The sequence below is a fragment of the Maylandia zebra genome, linkage group LG17 (genome assembly GCF_041146795.1).
Source record: "Maylandia zebra isolate NMK-2024a linkage group LG17, Mzebra_GT3a, whole genome shotgun sequence".
Taxonomy (NCBI): domain Eukaryota; kingdom Metazoa; phylum Chordata; class Actinopteri; order Cichliformes; family Cichlidae; genus Maylandia; species Maylandia zebra.
Window position 1 is genome coordinate 4426108 of NC_135183.1, and position 18620 is coordinate 4444727.

The following is an 18620-nucleotide window of genomic DNA, read 5'->3' on the forward strand; positions in this document are numbered from 1 at the left end:
TTTTAACAACAGGGCATATTTCTGCAGAAATTTCTGGTTTCAAATGAGTCATCCGGGCGCCAGATGGCGCAAGACCGTAAAATCCCGGCAAATGTTGGCTCTTGGTTTTTGTTTTTGCGCTCCGGCTTCCGTTACGAGCAGTGAGGAGGTATATCAAATGTGCTGGTTAGCCTTTTTAAAGAAAAAAAGTAGATTAATATGAACTGACTTGTAATTAATTTTAAATTCTATTTAATAGTGGTAGGTATAGAGACAGTGGAACGAATGTTGGGTCTTTTCTTGACACATTTCATAAGGAGCAGACATTAGCAACACTAGCCTTAGCTTTCGTTAGCTAGCTAACGTTTCCCAGTTTCTCCTGGGAAATTTGCTTCAGTATCAAACGACGGAATCACAAAAGGTTATAGCGGAGATTTGTGATTTAGCTGTTGCACGTTATAACCGATTTAATTTTTTTTTTTAATTTTTTGCTTTTCCAAGCAGTGAAGGGCTGAATGATGATACCGTAGGCTCGATAAATATTGAGAAGTGAAACGTGTTTGTGTGTCCGAAGGCAACAGGAGCACTGACGGACAGCAATGTCGCTCTATGATGACCTCGGTGTGGGTGCCAGTGACACTAAGACCGAAGGCTGGTCCAAGAACTTCAAGCTGCTACAGTCCCAGCTGAAGGTGAAGAAGGCGGCTCTGACACAGGCCAAGGTGCGTGCAGTACTACACATGTATTATAGTGGGCTGTCATTCAATCAAGCTTAACGTACACTTTTGTTTATAAGATGGTCAGAAATGATGATACTAGTGCTTATGTGTGTACATGTGTACATTTTTATTAGCTTGTGAAAAAAGCTCTTTTTTTATATTGTTAAATATTAATGTAATTTAATTAACAAAATATTTTATATTATTTTACATTTGGTCTGAAAAATGTTATGAATGTTTTGAATTAAATCTGGTCTAGTACATCCCAGTCTTGCCTCATTCTTCCCTTCTATGTAAAACTGAGCGGTTGCCGTCAGCCTTCATTAAGCTGTATGATTTAAACACAGTATCAGACTAAGTTAATAGTTCTGCAGATTTTAATAAAACTTCTGCAGCTTTACAGGACTTTTTAAAAAAAAAAATAAACAAATGGCCGTGGATGGAGCAGCTACGAAGCTCACTTTTCATCACTTTGGAGTTTGTTGATCAGGTGCTTTGATGAAGGACTCCCACTCACTTTTTCCCAGTAAAGGTTTTAATGTTGATCACAGGAAGCACGCTGATGTTTTGGACACCTGAAACAAGTTTTCTTTCACTCAGCCTGAGCTTACCGTCTCGGTAACGGCTCTTCCTTTTTGCTCTTTGCAATCTGTGTATGTGTAAAAAGAATATGGCTCCATCTTAAACCAGCGTCATCATCACTCTTGCCGTTGTGTTATCAGTGCTTTTGTTGAAAACTGGCGGCTGTGTGGACTTAATTTGGTCAAACCTATTATTTACATGCTGCTCCTAAATAAGTTTCTATTGTAGGTTTGTTTTTACATGTAAATGTGGGTGAAATGCTTGCATTTCCATGGTGATAATGGCACGCTACAGAGTCGTATGTTAAACGAAGCATCAAAGCAAAAGATTTGTGTTTAAAAACTTTTTTTTAAATTGAAATATTTGATTTACTTGATGAATCATTGCAGCCCTGGGCGACATAGTGGTTATTTGAGTTACAAAATAACCCCTATGAGTAAACCACAAATGAGTATGCCGAAAAGCATCTCTGAATGAACTTGTCTATATACAGCAGTTTTCTTGCCATAATTTGGGCTTGTTTATACAGCCTGAGGTTTTTTTCTTTTTAATGCTACTTCCTTTCTGAGTATTGTTGCTGACCATGTCCATCCAATCATGACCACTGTGTGCCCATGTTCTGATGGCTGCTTCCTGCAGATAGCATCCCATGTCACAAAGCTCAGATAATCCCAGACTGGTGTCTTGAATGTGATAATGAGATCCCTGTGCTCGAATGGTCTCTGCAGTCACCAGATTACAATTCAGTAGAGCATGTTTGGGATGTGCAGCCAACATATCCGCAGCAACTGTCTGTCATGCCAGTGTGGAGCAAATGGTTTTCTGTTTGATGTATTTCTACAGTCACTGATCAGAAGAAGAACAAGGTTAATTGGTTGTTTTGTTTATGCTGTTTTTTTTTTTTTTGTTGTTGTTTTTTTTCTTTTCTGTAGACCCAGCGGATGAAGCAGACCACCGTCTTGGCGCCTGTCATTGATCTTAAGAGAGGAAGTTCCAGTGATGAGCGACAGATCACAGACGCTCCTCCACATGTTGCGGCTGGCCTCAAGGTACGGCTCACAGTGTTTGTTATGGATGGGTACTCAAGACCAGTGTTAAACTGTTACTGGGTTGGTCAGTATGGAAATATTGAAAAACACCTGGACAAATTATGCTGTTTGTGCAGCATTACTTGAGTCTTAAATATCTGTTAGACCCGGTCTTTTATAACGACAAAGCTGGTGGTGATCGTGTCTGACGTTGCTGTGTGTTCACATTCTCTCTGATCGTGGCTTGCAGGCTGAATGTTAAAAGCAAAGGCTCACTTTGAGACAGGTTGCATATTTGTAGAGTAACACCAGCAACCTTTGGAAAGCTTTACAAGGATTCTTTTAGTCAATGCTTCCTCGGATATGATGAGATTTGCTGAACTACAAATAAAACTGTTTCCAAATCAAGTCGAGACTGAATGCTGTTTTTAAAATAAATCTGCTGATTTGTTTGATAAGCAGCAGCCACTGCTTCTTTATTGGACACTGGTCAGATACTAAATTCAAGCTTATTCTCAGTTTCTACATGAGACAGGAAGAAACAGATTTACACGGCTGTTGTCATGGTTCAGTGATGAGTGTATGTGGAGCTGCAGTCGCTCCTTTCTGGGTGACAGTGAGGCAGCGCTGCAGTAGAGATGAGCAAGGTGGAATGAAATAAGTTTTATTTCTTTAGTTAAAAACAACTGCTCTTTGCTTTGCAGGTATAAAGATAATTGAAGAATCACATCACCAGTCTAATATGCGTAAACATGTATAAAAACCACATTTCCCCTGCGTTCATCCACCCCTCGTGTGCCATAAATCCAGCTTTATCTTTAGTATTACATATAGTATTCTATAGCGTAATGTTGTCAACCAGTTCTTTCATGTTGTCTGTATTTTGCTGTTTTTAATTTTTTTTTTTTTAAATTTAATTCAGTTGGATCTTTGCCAAAGATGCAGAGGGAGAATATAACAGTGTCCAGTGTAAAAATTGTAAAGGAACTCATTTATCTCACTCATATGTTGCTGGTTCTTGCTTTAGGATGCAGTCCCCAGTGCCTTCTCTGCTAGTGATGTGCTGATCCCCTTAGCAGACGAGTATGACCCCATGTTCCCCAATGACTACGAGAAGGTGGTGAAGCGTCACAGAGAAGAACGGCAGCGACAGAGGGAGCAGGAGCGGCAGAAGGAAATTGAAGAGAGGGAAAAGTATGGCTGTTTTCTTTTCTTTTGTTTTAAATTCTCCTCAGTAGGCGATGTATTATACAAGCTAAAGATTGACAAACTAGATGAAATAAAATACTTGAAGCTTTCTATTCTTCCACATTTAAAATGATTAAAATAGATTTTTATTTATTAGTTTTCAGGAATTTGGAGGATCTTTACTTTGATTTAGAAATGAACTGAATGAAGCAGACAACTAAATCCTGAATGTGGGCGTTGTGTCTGCAGGAAAAGGAAAGACAGACACGAAAGTGGAGCTCCCAGTGGTTTCTCTCGTTTCCCGGCAGCAGAGGAAGACTCGGATGAGGAGGAGGAGTACGAAAAGGAGAGGAGGAAAAGAAGTGAGTTCTTGAAACACTGAATGATGTTTTGACTCTGATTTGCAAGTAAAATAATCTGTGATCTGATCCTTATCCACATTGTTTAGACATTTAGCGTCTCGTGATTTCAAATCAGTTGACACCCTAGATGGTTTGTGCCCCTCCCAGAGATTACTTGTCTTTGTTTTCTTATCATAAATTGATCACTGAAGTTATTTTGAAAGTAAAACAAAAAGTAAAACCCACTTGCCTGATTGTTTGATCTGTTTTTGTCTCTGTTTCAGGCATGGGTGGAGCAGCCATTGCCCCTCCATCTTCCCTTGTGGACAGAGATGGTAAGTCTGATAAGTCTGAGGGGATATTTATCTTAGTAGCAGCATACAACTGGCTCACTGCAGAATAATGAAGAGAAACTGTAGGGTTTTTTTCTCCTGCAGGGTTAGGATTTTTAGGAAAAATGGGGCTTATGAGCTTGAATATTTTTAGTAGAATTTCATTTAAAATATATCTGAATTTTCTTTCTGTGTCATGGACACAGAACGTGACACACAGATTTTGGGATCTTGTGAAAACCGATGGGCTGGTAAAGTCAGGATTGTCAGGTTTGAGCTTTGCTCCACCGTGCAATACCATCTGAGAAGTATCTGATTGGGAGTGGCTTTGTTTTTCAGCATGATAGCACACATTAATAGTGTGTTTACACGCATTGGTAGATAAAGGTATGTTTTTACTGGATAGATAAAGGCACACCTGGATATGCTGGAACACTATCACTCATGAATTGGCCTCCTCAAAGCCTAAACCTCAACCTTATTGAAGCAGTGTGGGATCATCTCGACAGAGAACGGGACACAAGGCAGCCAGTGTGTACTGCCACACTGCATTTTAAGTTGTTTTAACTTTAACACAGTACAAAAATTTAGCTTTCAGACTTCTGAATGCTCATTTCTTTCTGCTCCTAGAACCATATAATGGCAGTAAGAGTGGATATCATATACTGTAATTCCAAAAGTGCTTCCTCACCCACTCACTCACGGCCAAAGTGGATAAAATCAAGCATGCAGGCATTCAGACTGCTTCTACAAATGTTTGTGGGTGAATGGATTGCTCTCAGGAGCTTAGTGAATTCCAGTGTGGTACTGTGATAGGATAGCAACAAGTCTAGTCATGAAATTTCTTCACTGCTAAATCTTCCATAGTCATCTGTTAGTAGTATTATAACCAAGTAGAAACGATTGAAAATGACAACAACTCAGACGTGAAGCAGCAGGTCATGTAAAATCAGAGAGCGGGGTCAGCGGTTGTTAAGTGAATGCCTTTGGCAATATCGTGTATGTTTGTCTCAGGTTACTACAGGGCGGCCTGTCGAGGAAATGGAATGATGGTGGTGTTAAAGTTAAAGGAAGAGGAACTAAAACATGGTTTCAGACAGGATGAATATAGCTGTATTTACCAACCCCCATCTAACTGTGAATCATGCAGCTCCAAATAAAGATGTGGCGCTTCAAATGACCATAATAGGTCACCTTTATATGCCTAAAGTTTACTTTGAATGCATGTTGACATTGCAGTTGAGCCCTTTGTTACTGCATTATAAATCATCAGCCATTTTCTGTTTGTGTGTGTGATCTCAGGCTCTTCATTTTCCTATGAAGATGAGGGCCGTCCTGCCAGAGGCTCAAAGGCGGCCATCCCTCCACCTATGTATGAAGACTCAGACCGGCCCCGCTCACCACCCGGACCGACCAGCTCCTTCCTTGCTAACATGGGGTGGGTGCTTATATTACACAACAAGTAGATTTATATAGTTCATTTATTTCTGCTTGAATAAAAAGTACTTCAAGTTAAGTACTACAGTTAATCAGTTGTATATCATGTTTATATGTACTGTATAGCTGAATGTTTCATTAATTCTCCTTCTCCTGCAGAGGCACAGTGGCCCATAAGATTATGCAGAAATATGGCTTCAAAGAAGGCCAGGGCCTCGGGAAGCACGAGCAAGGCCTCAGCACGGCACTGTCCGTGGAAAAGACCAGCAAGAGAGGTGGAAAGATCATCATAGGTGACGCAGCAGAAAAACGTAAGAGCGACCTTTGTGCTTTTTTTTTTTTTGTCCTTTCCATCTTTAGCTTAGGGCTGGGCGATGCCTTTGTATTTGTTTTTAAACGGTACATTAGCAGGTTAGATCAGAGAAGTTGGTTGATCGAGTTATAATTTGATCATTGTGTCACATAAATGTTTGTGCAGTCATATAGATGTTTACGGCTCTCTCCCCTGCCCCCACTCTCTCATTACTTTGAATTCTATGCTCACTCTCACAGTGAAAACCAAAACTAAACTGCACTTAGCTGAACTACTGTCATTATTTTAAACATAAGACTGCCATTTGTTAAAAACGGCATTACGTCTTAATTAAATATACAAATTAAGAAATGTATATTAATTTGTAATCATGTGTCAGACTGTCAGTTTAGGTTTTTATACAAATTCCTGCAAATGTTTCACTCTAAAAGCCTCGTTAAGAAATGAAGCTGGTTAGAAAGCAAAGCAATAAGCTAATGTTTTCTTTCATGATGCTTCAAGAGTTGACTTAGTGAGTCAGTTTACACTTGAACTCACTAAGCGTGGGTAAAATTGTCACGTACAAAAAGACCTTGTAGGAAAACACAAATCATCATTTGCAGTCAGGTCATGACTGTATCTGTGTTAATAAAGTTTCTGTGCCACTTGTGTAAATAGGCACATTACAGTTTAGTTGGGTTTTGTGTGTGTGTGTGTGTTAATGTTCCCATGATGGACCAATCTCTGAGTAAAAACAGAACTAAAACCCTGAAATACTGCAAACCCATCAGCTCACTGTAAAATGATTTCTGCTGCTTGTAATAATCATCCTTACGTGTCTAGTAAGGATTCTTCTCCCTCCATTACTCAATGTTAAGTTCACTGTACCTCTGTATATTATAATGACAGTGTTACCTGAAGCATGCAGCGTGTGGGTCTCAACCCTAAACATGCAGGAGTGAAAAGCCAGAGGTCGGACCCAAAGCTTTGGCTTCGTGCTTGTAGCTTTGTGCCATCCAACCGTGCCAGTTAGGCGCTTGTAAGACTCCTAACAGCATTTACGACAGGCACATGTGTGCCTGGTGTGGCTGTGGGGTCACGGCAGATGGCTGCCCCACCCTGAGCCTGGTTATGCCAGAGGTTTCTTCCTGTTAAAAGGGGAATTTTTCCTTCCCATTGTCACCAAGTGCTTACTAATAGGGGGTCATCTGATTTTTGGGTTTTCTCTGTGTTATTGTCGGGTCTTTTCCTTACAAAAGTCATTTAATTCAAGAGGGTTGCGGCCCACTTAAATACCAGAAAATGCCATGGGCCAAATCTTAAAAGAAAAGTCAAGTTACAAGAGAAAGCAATTCATTTCCTAAAAATTCGGTTTAAAAAAACCAAACAAAACCATAAGCAACACAGGCTTTTTTGCTCTAAATGGCTAAAACGTATTGTAGTCATATGCTAAGTGCTGAGCCACTGTGTGACCCACCTACCACTGGGCCCCAAGTTCCAGTGCAAGAGCAACATTACTCACTACTCTGCCCTAAATAGTCAGAGTAGTGAGTAATATCACAAACTAATCACTTCCTATTACCAGTTTTAATTCCCTTTTTATAGAAATGAATCATTTTATATAAATATGTAACTGTAAATGTTTATAACGTCAAACTGAATTTCTGTGATTGCTGTGGGCCACCTGCAGTACCTTCATAGCCCACTCGGGGTCCCCAGCCAAACCTTGAGTATCACTGCCTTACAATATCAAGCTGCTTGAAGTGACTGTTGATGTGATTTGGCGCCATATAATTTAAAATAAATAAATAAATATATAGGTCTCCATCAATTTTACAGTTTTGGTTTATTGGCTTCTGTTTATAAAATACTCTTTTATGACCCCTTTAAACTAGGTTAGCTCAACTGGATTTTAAATTTTGTTTTATTTTTTTATTTCTTCACATTGTGCTCCAGTAGCACGTTACTCTCAGCCTACCCCTCAAGATCCACATCGCCCAGCCCTACCGCTCGTGTTCTGATGTTTATGCCCCACCCCGCCTTTCTGTGTTCCTTTTCACCCTGTCTGCTTTAACGTGATTTTCTGTATCTGTCAGCTGCATCAAAAGCTGCTTTTATTGTCTCAAGCCTGTCCTGGTCTGTGTGAGCATGTGGATTATTTAGCCGTCCACTGTTTTCACATACTTTTGTTTTGGGTGTGACCACAGCAAGATTCCATTTCAATATCAGTTAGATGTTTTACAGTGACCTTTACATGCATGTCTTTTCATTTTTTGTGTGTGTGTGTGTGTGTGTGTGTGTGTGTGTGTGTGTGTGTGTGTGTGTGTGTGTGTGTGTGTGTGTGTGTGTGTGTGTGTGTGTGTGTGTGTGTGTGTGTGTGTGTGTGTGAGAGCAGCAGGCTCCAGCCAATCAGGTGCCACTGAGACTTCAGGCTCTGCAGGTTGGCCTCCACTCCCATTTTCTCCCTTTCATATTGCAGAATGTGCCACACGGATCATCTTTAAAGTTTGTGTTTGCATGACTTTTATATACATGCATACTGTCACACAGTTACTCTATGCACGTGTCACAGATTCATTGTATTAGCATGAATCTCTGCATCCATGTTCTCTACGCAGCATATTTGTGTTAAAACAGCTGTCAGCTTGGACACATCCAGTTATTGATACCTTCGTACCTTCCTGACTTATCACATATGGTAACTGGGGGTATTATAAGCTTGTAAAGTAGATGAGGATTATTTCAAAGCTAACTTACTTTATTGGAACCTTGCATAACCACATTTAATATAGACGTGTGGACTTTGACCTACAAAGAAAGAAGGCTGCTAGTGCTTCCACTGCTAACATTGATCATATTAAGTTGGTGTTCTCTTACTTCAAGAGTAGATGATTAGTTTAATGGTTAAATTTCTGTTTAATTAGGAAATTTGCACTTTGGGACACCTACATTCTTCCATAGCTTATTGATGTGAGTTTGTTGCCACATTTGACACCAGGCAGTAGCTAAAAGTGTGCTAAATGGAGATAAAGTGTGTATCTGTTCTCAAGGGTAATACTGCACACTAGGGCTGCACAATTAATTGTTAGAAAATCGCGATCTCATTTCATACATATGTGCGATCTCATTTCCAAATGACAACGATTAAAAAAAGAAAAAAAAAAAGATGACCGCATTTTGATCCGGGACATAATCTGCATGAAAACAAATGACAAGGGCGGAGCCTTATACCACGTGATACAGAAGCCAGCAGGCAGGGAAAAAAACAACGGAGAGAACGTGAGAGATGATGAAGCTGTAAAGGCCAAGAAAGTGACAGGAGAAAATCCGTCCCGGTCAACCACCCAAACATCAATAACGGGAACCTTATACGCTTCCCCATACCCGTCGAATTCCCGCAGGCACAAAGAAATTACGGAGGCTATCACTTATCACCTGGCTAAATATATGGTTCCCATCAACACTGAGCAAAACAAGGGATTTAGACAAACCCTAGACAAACGCTACACTGTGCCGTCCCGCAACTATTTTTCAAATGTTGCACTACCTGCTGTATACACACAGTGTCGAGCAACGGTGGAGACGGAATTACAAGCAGTACAACATTTTGCGGCAAAGACAAAATGTGAGACATTTATGGTTTTTATGTTCAGTCTCAACTGTTACGAAGTTGATGTGCACTTAATAAATGCAATAAATATTTATATTGGAAAAGAAAATCATGAGAGAATCGTGATCTCAATTCTAAGCAAAAAAAATCGTGATTCTCATTATATGCAAAATCGTGCAGCCCTACTGCACACAGCTGTATCCATTTTGTCTGGCTCACTTTTATCAGCAGGAGTTTTGTTTGCACTCTGTCTATGACCCTGTTCACAGCTTACTTAGCTCCACTCAGTGTTTCACATGTAGAGACTGCCCTCTGGTGGCGTCATTATGCAGTGCACTATAATATGACAACCTCGATACAGCATCAACAGTATATAACACCAAATCTCTGTCTGTTTGTTTGCTTACAAACTCGATCTGATAATCAGGAGTTGAGTAACCCAAACTTGGCTCATATCTTAGTCCCCTGAAGCTTCTTGTCTGTATCAGATAATGGGAATATTATTATGTTGCCTGGCAGACACCTACCAGTGGGCAAAAAGTGATTGAGTTTGTGCACCTGTAACACCTTCAGAAGGATCTTATTATTTTAATTTAATGACATTAGTATCTAATTTATCATATCTTGAATATTCATATTTCCATGTACATCTGAAGTCAAGTTTAAATGGCCTGCATTTGTTTACTGTATTTAGGGTCTATATCAAAACTTTAATGTTGGATAAATAACTGTATAATTGTACTTTTATGCTAAGGGCTTTCAAGCCATGTGAATTCCTCCAGCCTACTAAAGCACTTTCTTTCCAGCTTGTTATTTTTGCCAGGTGCTACTGTAGGTAAACCATAAGGCTAATGTAAATAAGCCAATGTCATAAAAAATTAAGTTATAAAATCCTCTTTTACTATATCGTCTTCCATACCAGTTTTTCATTATTCACGTAATCTGCGGTAGACACTGTCTGGATACTAAGTGTTGTAGTAGATTCCACAGCTGGTTGACTTAAAAATCATATATGCATGGCAATACATCATGCTGTTTATAAACGTACTATGAGTCCCCTAATTATCTTCTATTTATCAATTTGGCCTCGATCACCTTTTTGTAACTTTTGTAAATGCGATTCGATCAAACAATACTGTAGTCTTGGTATGTACTGCAATCTGCAACACAAATGCTCTGCTGTGCTACAATGCTGTGATGCCGCCCAGGCTGAAGCTGCAACCCGGCCTCAATATGAAAATTAATTTTAACCTCCTAGGACCTGGCGTCCACATATGTGGACATCACTTTTTGGGTTATTTAGACCAAAATACTCAATTTTGCTCTACAAGGGCCTGATATCCACTTACAAGGACATTATACTGCTACTGTTCTATCAAAATTTTAAACGAATATCCTCATATGTGGCTCTTATTTTTCTTAAAGACAAAAATCTGGTAAAAAAAGATCTGGTAATTCTTTGTTTTTACGTTCATTGGGCCCCAATATGCCCAAATATCAAAGAGAAATTAAAATGCATGCCGTGGAAGGGTTCAAGTCTTAGGAGGTCAAGTCTTTCCTGCTTTGAATTTGGTCTGTGCTTCTTATAGCAGGGTGCAGAGTTTTGCCTGTACAGCATGCTCTTTGCTGCCAATGCGAACAAGCTTCAAGTCTCCCTTATTTTCCCCTCTCAACAGCTTTTCATCAAATGTTTGGCTTCTGTGCAGTTTTCGCTCTTTGACCTGTTCTCCTAACCCCTGGACAATCATTTATGACAAGTCAAATCTGCAATGTATTCCATTATGACTTAACCCAGTAAAGCCTGCGCATTCACATAATTGCCTTAAAATTCCCGCCTTTTTTTCTTTTTTTAAAAATTGGAGCATTTATGGAAAATTCTGACAAATTAACAAAAAAACCCCCAATTAACATCAATTCGTATACATGAGGGTTTTTTTTGTTTGTTTGTTTTGTTGTTGTTTTTTTTGCAATTTATTGCTTTTATTTATATATATATATATATATATATATATATGAGCAAGCATAGATTAAAAATGAAATAGCCGATTTGTAATAAGAGGCCTACTCCTACGGAAGCGTAGAGCAAAAGAAAAATACAAGTGTGTCACGTTATAACGTGAAAGGTTTATTGTTCTAACAATATACTTTTCACGTTTGAACAACATAATATCACGTTATTACAATATACATAATTATCACGTTCGTACAATATAATATTGATATTGTACGAACGTGATATTATGTTGTTCAAACGTGAAAAGTATATTGTACAAACAGGAAAAGTATCTTGTTAGAACAATAAACCTTTCACGTTATAACGTGATACACTTGTATTTTTCTTTTGCCTGGGTGGCAGCTCTACGCTTCCGTAGACTCCTCCCTGGCATTAAACATGTCAGTGTTTCTGTTTAACCACTAGAGGGCACAATTGGATATCGCTCCATCCATGTTTACCTTATCTGTATGGCTGTTGAATAACTTGAGCTCTGTTATCAGCGTTGTTTATTGTCCAGTTAAATGACTGTCAAATAAGAACATAGCTACTCTGATAGTCTCTCATATTCTCAAATGTGCTAGCAGCTTAAGCACACCCTTTACCCCTTATTATTATTAATTAGTAATATCAATACTTTTGTCAGATCGTCATTTAGATTTCCGAAATGTGGAAAAATAGTGTGGAAATTGCATTTTTTTTCTTTTTTGTTTGTTTGTTTGTTTGTTTTCTTAGTTGTTTAACTTAATATCTAAACGGAAAAATATAAAGATGAGCAGGAAAACTTCAGCTCTGTTTTGTTTTATACATTTCAGTATTTGAGTGAGACTGGCAACTTGGCCACTTTCCAGAAATCGTAACAGTTTTATTACTTGAATGACCCAGAACGACCCAGAGTGGCTTCTCAGCAGCACAGTAAAAGCCAACTGGATGTCAGACGAAGCAGATATCAGACCAGCTGACGCAAAACAAACTGCTGAATTGTTTCATTTATCATCTGTGTTGAATCAAGCTCCCAAGTTTTGAACAGTCCCGCACAAATCCACTTATCGTCCGACACCTTCTGTTGCTCCATCCAGCATACCTGCTGCCTGTAAATATTCTGATGATAAGGAAAAAATTACGATCACCTCTGTTTTCTTCCAATCAGCTGACTCCTCCAAGAAGTCTGACGCGAACCCGCTCACTGAGATCCTGAAAAACCCGACCAAGGTGGTCCTGCTGAGGGTACGTGTATCCCTGTGTGCTGTTAAATTCCCCCTTTCTAGGTTTGGCTACTATAGCATTAGAAAAATGATCAGTGGGTTATAAGTGGCACATGTTATTATTTCAACACAGAACACTGGGGTGATGGAAAGACTGCAGTTTTAATATGAGATTATGACTAGTCTGATGTCCCGTGCAGCTTGGTTACATGTGTCGTTTCCCTTCGTAGAACATGGTGGGGCGAGGAGAGGTGGACGAGGACTTGGAGGGAGAGACGAAAGAGGAATGCGAGAAATACGGCAAAGTAGTTAAATGTGTCATTTTTGAGGTGAGATGAAGTGATTTATAAAACTCGATTTACGTAAAGTCATCAAAACAGAAGCGTGAAGATTCTTTCCGCTGTCAGATTGCAGAGGTGCCAGATGATGAAGCCGTCAGAATATTTCTGGAGTTTGAGAGGGTGGAGTCGGCCATCAAAGGTCAGTATTCACTTCTTTTAAGCGCCATCCCTGGAATAGGCCTCAACTCATGAGATATCGGGCATCAGACCATGTTGCCTTCAAGCGTCACAGGAGTTTGAGGAACTTCCTCGCTGTGCACTTGTTCATAATGAAAGTGGTTGCCTCAGACATTTCCATTCTCATTTAAACAATGGTTTTCAGTCTGCATATGTAGGCGACTGTTTCCTAAATTACTTCATGTAACAGCATCGCACTTTTCCTTTTTCTTTCTCTTTTTTTTGGGGGGGAGGAATCATTGCATAACTGCTCTAATAATGTGGGTGAAAATGTGTCCCATTCTAAATGAGTTGGCCCAGATCGGAAACAAGGTGAGACTCCCATTCCCTGCGGTGTTACATCATTTGTGACCCAGCAACCCAGGCGTCTCCCTGTGGCACCGGCAGAACCGCGCTTATATCACAGCTCTCAGAAAGCAGGGCAGGTTCTCAAAGAACGACACTAAAACCTGCCATAAAGAATCAAATTAAAAGTCTCACACTAAGTGATCCGTTTCTGCAGGTGATGACGAAGCATCCGGAAAGTGAAGTCTGAGGGCATGTTCTCGCACTCACAGGCCGGAGGTGATTGTTGTATTTAGTGTCCGTCACGGTAGCTGTAAATAATATGCTGGAACCCAGTTAAACCTGATTTTCTTCTGATTTTTATCTCCCCTCCAAGGTTGCATCTTTGTGCACCTCTGGTCATCATGTGCAACTAAGACTTGAATCCACCAATTGAGACATCAAGCGTGTTGCCAATCTGACTGCAATCTGTCTACATTTGATTTAAACAGACCAAACAGCGCGGTTGTGAAACACCCTTTGATGGCTCCCTTTAAGCCCTGTTCTGATCTTGACCGCTCTCTCTGATTTTTATCGCTCATCTTGAATGTGCACAAAAAGCAAACGCCAACTTCCCCGTTAAAGCGATTGATGCTGTCTTCAGTGTTGAGACAGGGTGAGCGTGACAGTGACTCAAAAGTAGTAAGAAGCAGTTTTGGGTGACAGGATTCCCAGGTCAGACGGTCGGCTAAAGCCTCTCAAATACTGAAACATACTGTATTCTGCTAGAACACTACTAATCAGACATGCAGAGTTGTTGCTGTTAGGTTTTTTTTGTGTTTTGTTTTTTAAGCAGTGGCAACACAACAGTACATCACAGTAGTGTTCACGCTTGAAGGAATGCAATACTACCCAAGAAGATAAGTTTGAAGTTAAATTTTCCCGGCTATTCTTTGAAAGGTTTAATGGCTACATAGAAACCAGCTAAATAATCCTGTCGGTTCTCTTCACTGCTGACGTGAGTATGAGGTGATGGAAAGGTTACAGAGTTTGGCGATTGCACATTGTCCTCAAACAGAAAGTTGTTCATTACCTTCATTAGATTACAGATAGTAAATGACAATAGTTAAAGGAACAGTTTGTCATTTTTCTGAGAAGTTGTAAAGATTTATAATGATGAATTTAGATCTGTTGTTGGACATTTAGCACTTTCTGCTTGGCATTTACCGAAACAGCACAGTGACAGTATTGCACATGAGAGGTGGAAACTCAGATTTTTGCAATTGGCCCTGTTGCATAGGCGTTACTCGGAGTTCCTTTCTCAGGGCACAAAATTTAGTGAGGGGAATATTTAAGTTTTGCTATGCATAAGATGTATATCTAATAACAGTTTTTTTTCACATTGGTTATTGCTTTGTAGAGGAGACATCGCAGTAAGTTAAGGGTGCGCTTATTAATTTCAGATGAGGATGTGGTTAAAAATGGATGGATTACAAAGCCACCTAATTCTAAATTTGTTTAGTGAACTCCGAAATGACCTGGAAACTAAAAGAGTCACGCAGTGCCAGCGGCAGCAAAACTTATTGCAATTCTTCAATTCTCGGTTTCTGGTTCCTGTAAACTGCGGCTTCTGTGGCTATTTCACAGTCTGCACGGAGGGTCAAAGCGAAACAGCTGACGAATGGCAAGAACAGGGAGGATGACTATGTTGAATTTGGACCCTGTCCTTAGTATATTCAGGCCTTGGATATGGATGTTGGTCTGATGCATTTATGTTAATAAATCTTTATTAAGGAAAAAATGTCTCTTAAGTTTTTTTTTAAAGTTTTATTACACTGAAATTAAAGCATTTTGATTTCAGGGTCATAAAAGGTGCACATGGTTTTCACCATGATCTCGTGATCCTCTAACACATGACTGTTTTTTTTTTTTTTTTTTTTTTTTTTTTTTTTTGTCATGGGTTACACAAATTCAGCTGCATGCACTTTGGCAATAGGTGTTTTTCTGTCTCTTTCTCAGCGTAGAACCGTTATGGTGGTACTGTCAACATCGAAGCAATTACTAAAGCCTGTTTCCATTCTAACGAGCTCATGACTGCCACTGTAGGCCTACACTGAACGTACACATGTACAACTGATTTATATTGATATGCTTGTCCTGTTAGTAAATTACCCACAGCTCTTGGCAGATTGTGCGAGTCACATTGAAATGAACAGAGTGCGCCTGCGTTTAGAAAACAGCACAACTTTTGTAAATCATCTGCACCCATAACATAAAATAATTGCTCTCTAACCCTTGTGAAGAAAGCACGTTTAAAAAATGGTCTGAATTCATCTTTGAAAAGATGCACAATTGTACACTAACCATCTGTTTCCATACAAATCAAGATGTTCCCCTTAGCTGCTGTAGTCATAACACACGTTGTTTTGTGCATATGCACACGCTTTATGGCTGTCTACCAACTGAAGTGATCTCCGGCGTCCTTCAAGATCCATTATCATGCTTGGGACACACATGCCTCAGTGACTAATGCTGAATCCTGTCCTCTCTCACACAGTCGGATAAGACGCGTCCTTTTTAAAGGATCATTACCTCAGTGGTTCATCTTTAGGAGACAGTCCTGGGAAATGACCCTGACATAAAATTTCCTATTTTCCTAGAATGCAGACCTACGAGAGCCAAAAAGTTTTCTTTTTTTTCTCTTCTTGAGTGTTGTTTGCTGGGAACTACCAGCATGAGCCGGCTGTTTTTCATAAACAGTGTAATAATTTATTTTTTACAAAGGAGAGATGAACTGATCTTTGGAGGTCACAGAGAATAAATCTACCATAAAACATATTGAGACAATAGTGACTTTGTTTTAGTTTGTTGTGTTTTGTTCTTCCTGTGCGTAAGTGATACAACATTCTCATGTTAGTAGGGATCTGCTTCAAAGAAACACAAGGTTTCCAGATTTGTGCCAGATGCTCCACAGCATCGGTGTTCTGATGTCTTTGATGGGCCTGTTTTGATCAGTGTTTTTAATTGAAGGCCACATGCTTACCCAGTAAATATCAGAATAGGGTGCAGCCTCAACTGTACAACTTTTTAACAGCCATATTGTTAAAAAAACAAAACAGCATGCAGCTGAGTTGTTGGGTATCTATACTGATGTGGACTGGGTAAAATGTTAGGAGTGAAAAGATGCCACGTTTGTTTCATGGAGATGGAAAAAGATCAACATTTGTATGTGAAAATGAAGGAGGTTGGTCCATTGGGCTGAAATTTCATTGCAGCAACTCAAAATGGTACTCGGTAAGCCCCACATGCATGCATGTATGCATTACTGATATCACAACATGCTCCTAATGAGATCATGGGTGTCCTTGGGGGATTTCCTCCTAGCTCGGAAGCATCAATGAGTTCCTGGATGATGCAAGGTGCAACCTGCCAGTGTCAGGTGGACTGAAACATAATGTCCCAAAATGTGGTGGATTTTGTTCTTTTTGCATATGACTCTACTTTGTTTTCCCAGGTTCTGACATTAATTGTTCCTCTCTTTTGCAGCTGTTGTGGATCTGAACGGACGATATTTCGGTGGGCGAGTTGTCAAGGCCTGCTTCTACAATCTAGACAAGTTTCGGGTTTTGGACCTCGGCGAGCAGGTTTGAATTCACCCTGGGAAACTACAAGAACCACCACACAAGGAGCTCACATCATCTCCCCACATGTACATAAACCTTTTTTATATTTCCTGAACAGCAGTCTGTGTAGTGATACATGTCTGTAGTATATTGGCTTGTTTGTCCTGTGTTTAAAAAAACAAAAAACCTTTTATGTAAAAAGAATAAAGGATATAAACAACATTGAGTTGATGGTTTTGTCATTTTTACATAGAAAATTTTCTGTTTCTGGTTTTAGATCTTCATTAGTTAAGACAACAAAGCTCATTCTTCATGTTGACTGTCGTTGTGTTCTTAAGTGTCAAAATATGAACACTAATATAACGAGAGGTTAAACTCTAGAAACCCACTCCAATCATATGTTGTATCTCCAGGAAGCCTACTTTCCTTGTCTGAAGTTTGTCTGACATAACGCAGGTTCCTCGCTAGTGTTAACACATCCCCAGGCAGATACTGTCTTGATTTAGCCTTGCCAGATTATAGGAAGGGGACTGGGACAGTGAACGCAACCCCAGCCTCATTCAGAACTTATGTAAGTGCGCCAGAAGGGCCCTGGAGGTTCCCGTGAAAAACGTCAGGAAGGATCCCACTGGAGAAGGTTTAAATCAGATCAGGGAAACGGGTTGGACAGAGAAACAGAAACAAGAAGCGAGACCCATTTAAAAGATTTAATCATTCCATTCATTTAGGGTTGCAGTGGTCAAAGGTTGAAGTGATGGGAGTTAATGGGTAAAAGCTGAGGAATAAAATCAAATGTTTGATCGACTGCTCTTGTTGATCATTTTGATTATGAAATAAGCCCAGCTAAGAGAGCATTAAATTAAACAACAAAATGTTGTAAGTTGATTATTCAGTGTTTTACTGAGCGTGTGCAGTGTGTTTGTGTCAGAGTGCAAGCCAGGAGCAGGGCTTGATGTTGAGCGCGTGTCCTGAGCATGCACAGCAGAGTGCTGTTTGGTCTATGAAACTAACGAATGTGTCAACAGTGCAACTTGAGGGGGGGTGGCCACGATGTTTGCTCACAGTAGTTCCCGTAGTGGAGCGCACACTCGCACACCATGTACTGAGCTTGAATATTTATTGCACTGGCCTCAGTTTGATTCCACCATAGGCCACTTGCTGTAAGTTGTCTCTTTCCTGTCAGCCACTCCAGTGTAAATGACGTAAAGCGCCTTGCATGTGAATCATATCCCACGTGTGGTATGCTCCCCAACAACTATCGGGTCGCCTCCTGCAGCATTCTCAGGCTGATCTTCAACAGTGTTGTGCAGCACTTGTCAGGAAGTTACCCCAAGTACATTACTATTTACATGTTGGCTGCTGGTGGCATAATTCGAAAGAACTGTTTATGCTTTCGTAGTTATCCTGATGACAACTTGTGTCCAAGATATTACTCCAGATTCTGATCTTTAAATCAACAAGGTGACAAAAATGAATTTTCCACAGCCACTTGCATATCAAATGCATGCT

At 39.9% G+C, this 18620-nt stretch overlaps 1 protein-coding gene across 3 annotated transcripts; it reads left to right on the forward strand.

The window, feature by feature from the left end:
* Nucleotides 1-40: 40 nt before the first annotated feature.
* On the forward strand, nucleotides 41-17333 carry rbm17 (RNA binding motif protein 17). 3 transcript variants are annotated; one of them, XM_024805629.2, is made up of 13 exons: nucleotides 41-148; nucleotides 554-701; nucleotides 2213-2329; nucleotides 3336-3502; nucleotides 3746-3858; nucleotides 4122-4172; nucleotides 5472-5607; nucleotides 5766-5917; nucleotides 8294-8338; nucleotides 12652-12728; nucleotides 12937-13035; nucleotides 13114-13186; nucleotides 17035-17333. In XM_024805629.2, exons 2-13 carry the CDS (start codon nucleotides 579-581, stop codon nucleotides 17136-17138), a joined length of 1257 nt encoding a protein of 418 aa, XP_024661397.1. In that variant the 5' UTR covers nucleotides 41-148; nucleotides 554-578; the 3' UTR covers nucleotides 17139-17333. The 3 variants fall into 3 exon arrangements, with proteins under 3 accessions (XP_024661397.1, XP_024661398.1, XP_076732368.1); XM_024805630.2 differs by lacking the exon at nucleotides 41-148 and adding an exon at nucleotides 262-400; XM_076876253.1 differs by lacking the exon at nucleotides 41-148 and having other exon boundaries at nucleotides 532-701.
* Nucleotides 17334-18620: the final 1287 nt, after the last annotated feature.

Bases quoted from the DNA above. Each gene is read 5' to 3' on its own strand.
- rbm17 (XM_024805629.2), top strand. From the start codon at position 579: ATGTCGCTCTATGATGACCTCGGTGTGGGTGCCAGTGACACTAAGACC. The intron at 5,918-8,293 runs GTAAGAGCGACC...GTGTGAGAGCAG, and splicing joins AGGTGACGCAGCAGAAAAAC to CAGGCTCCAGCCAATCAGGT. The intron at 8,339-12,651 runs GTTGGCCTCCAC...TCTTCCAATCAG, and splicing joins TGAGACTTCAGGCTCTGCAG to CTGACTCCTCCAAGAAGTCT.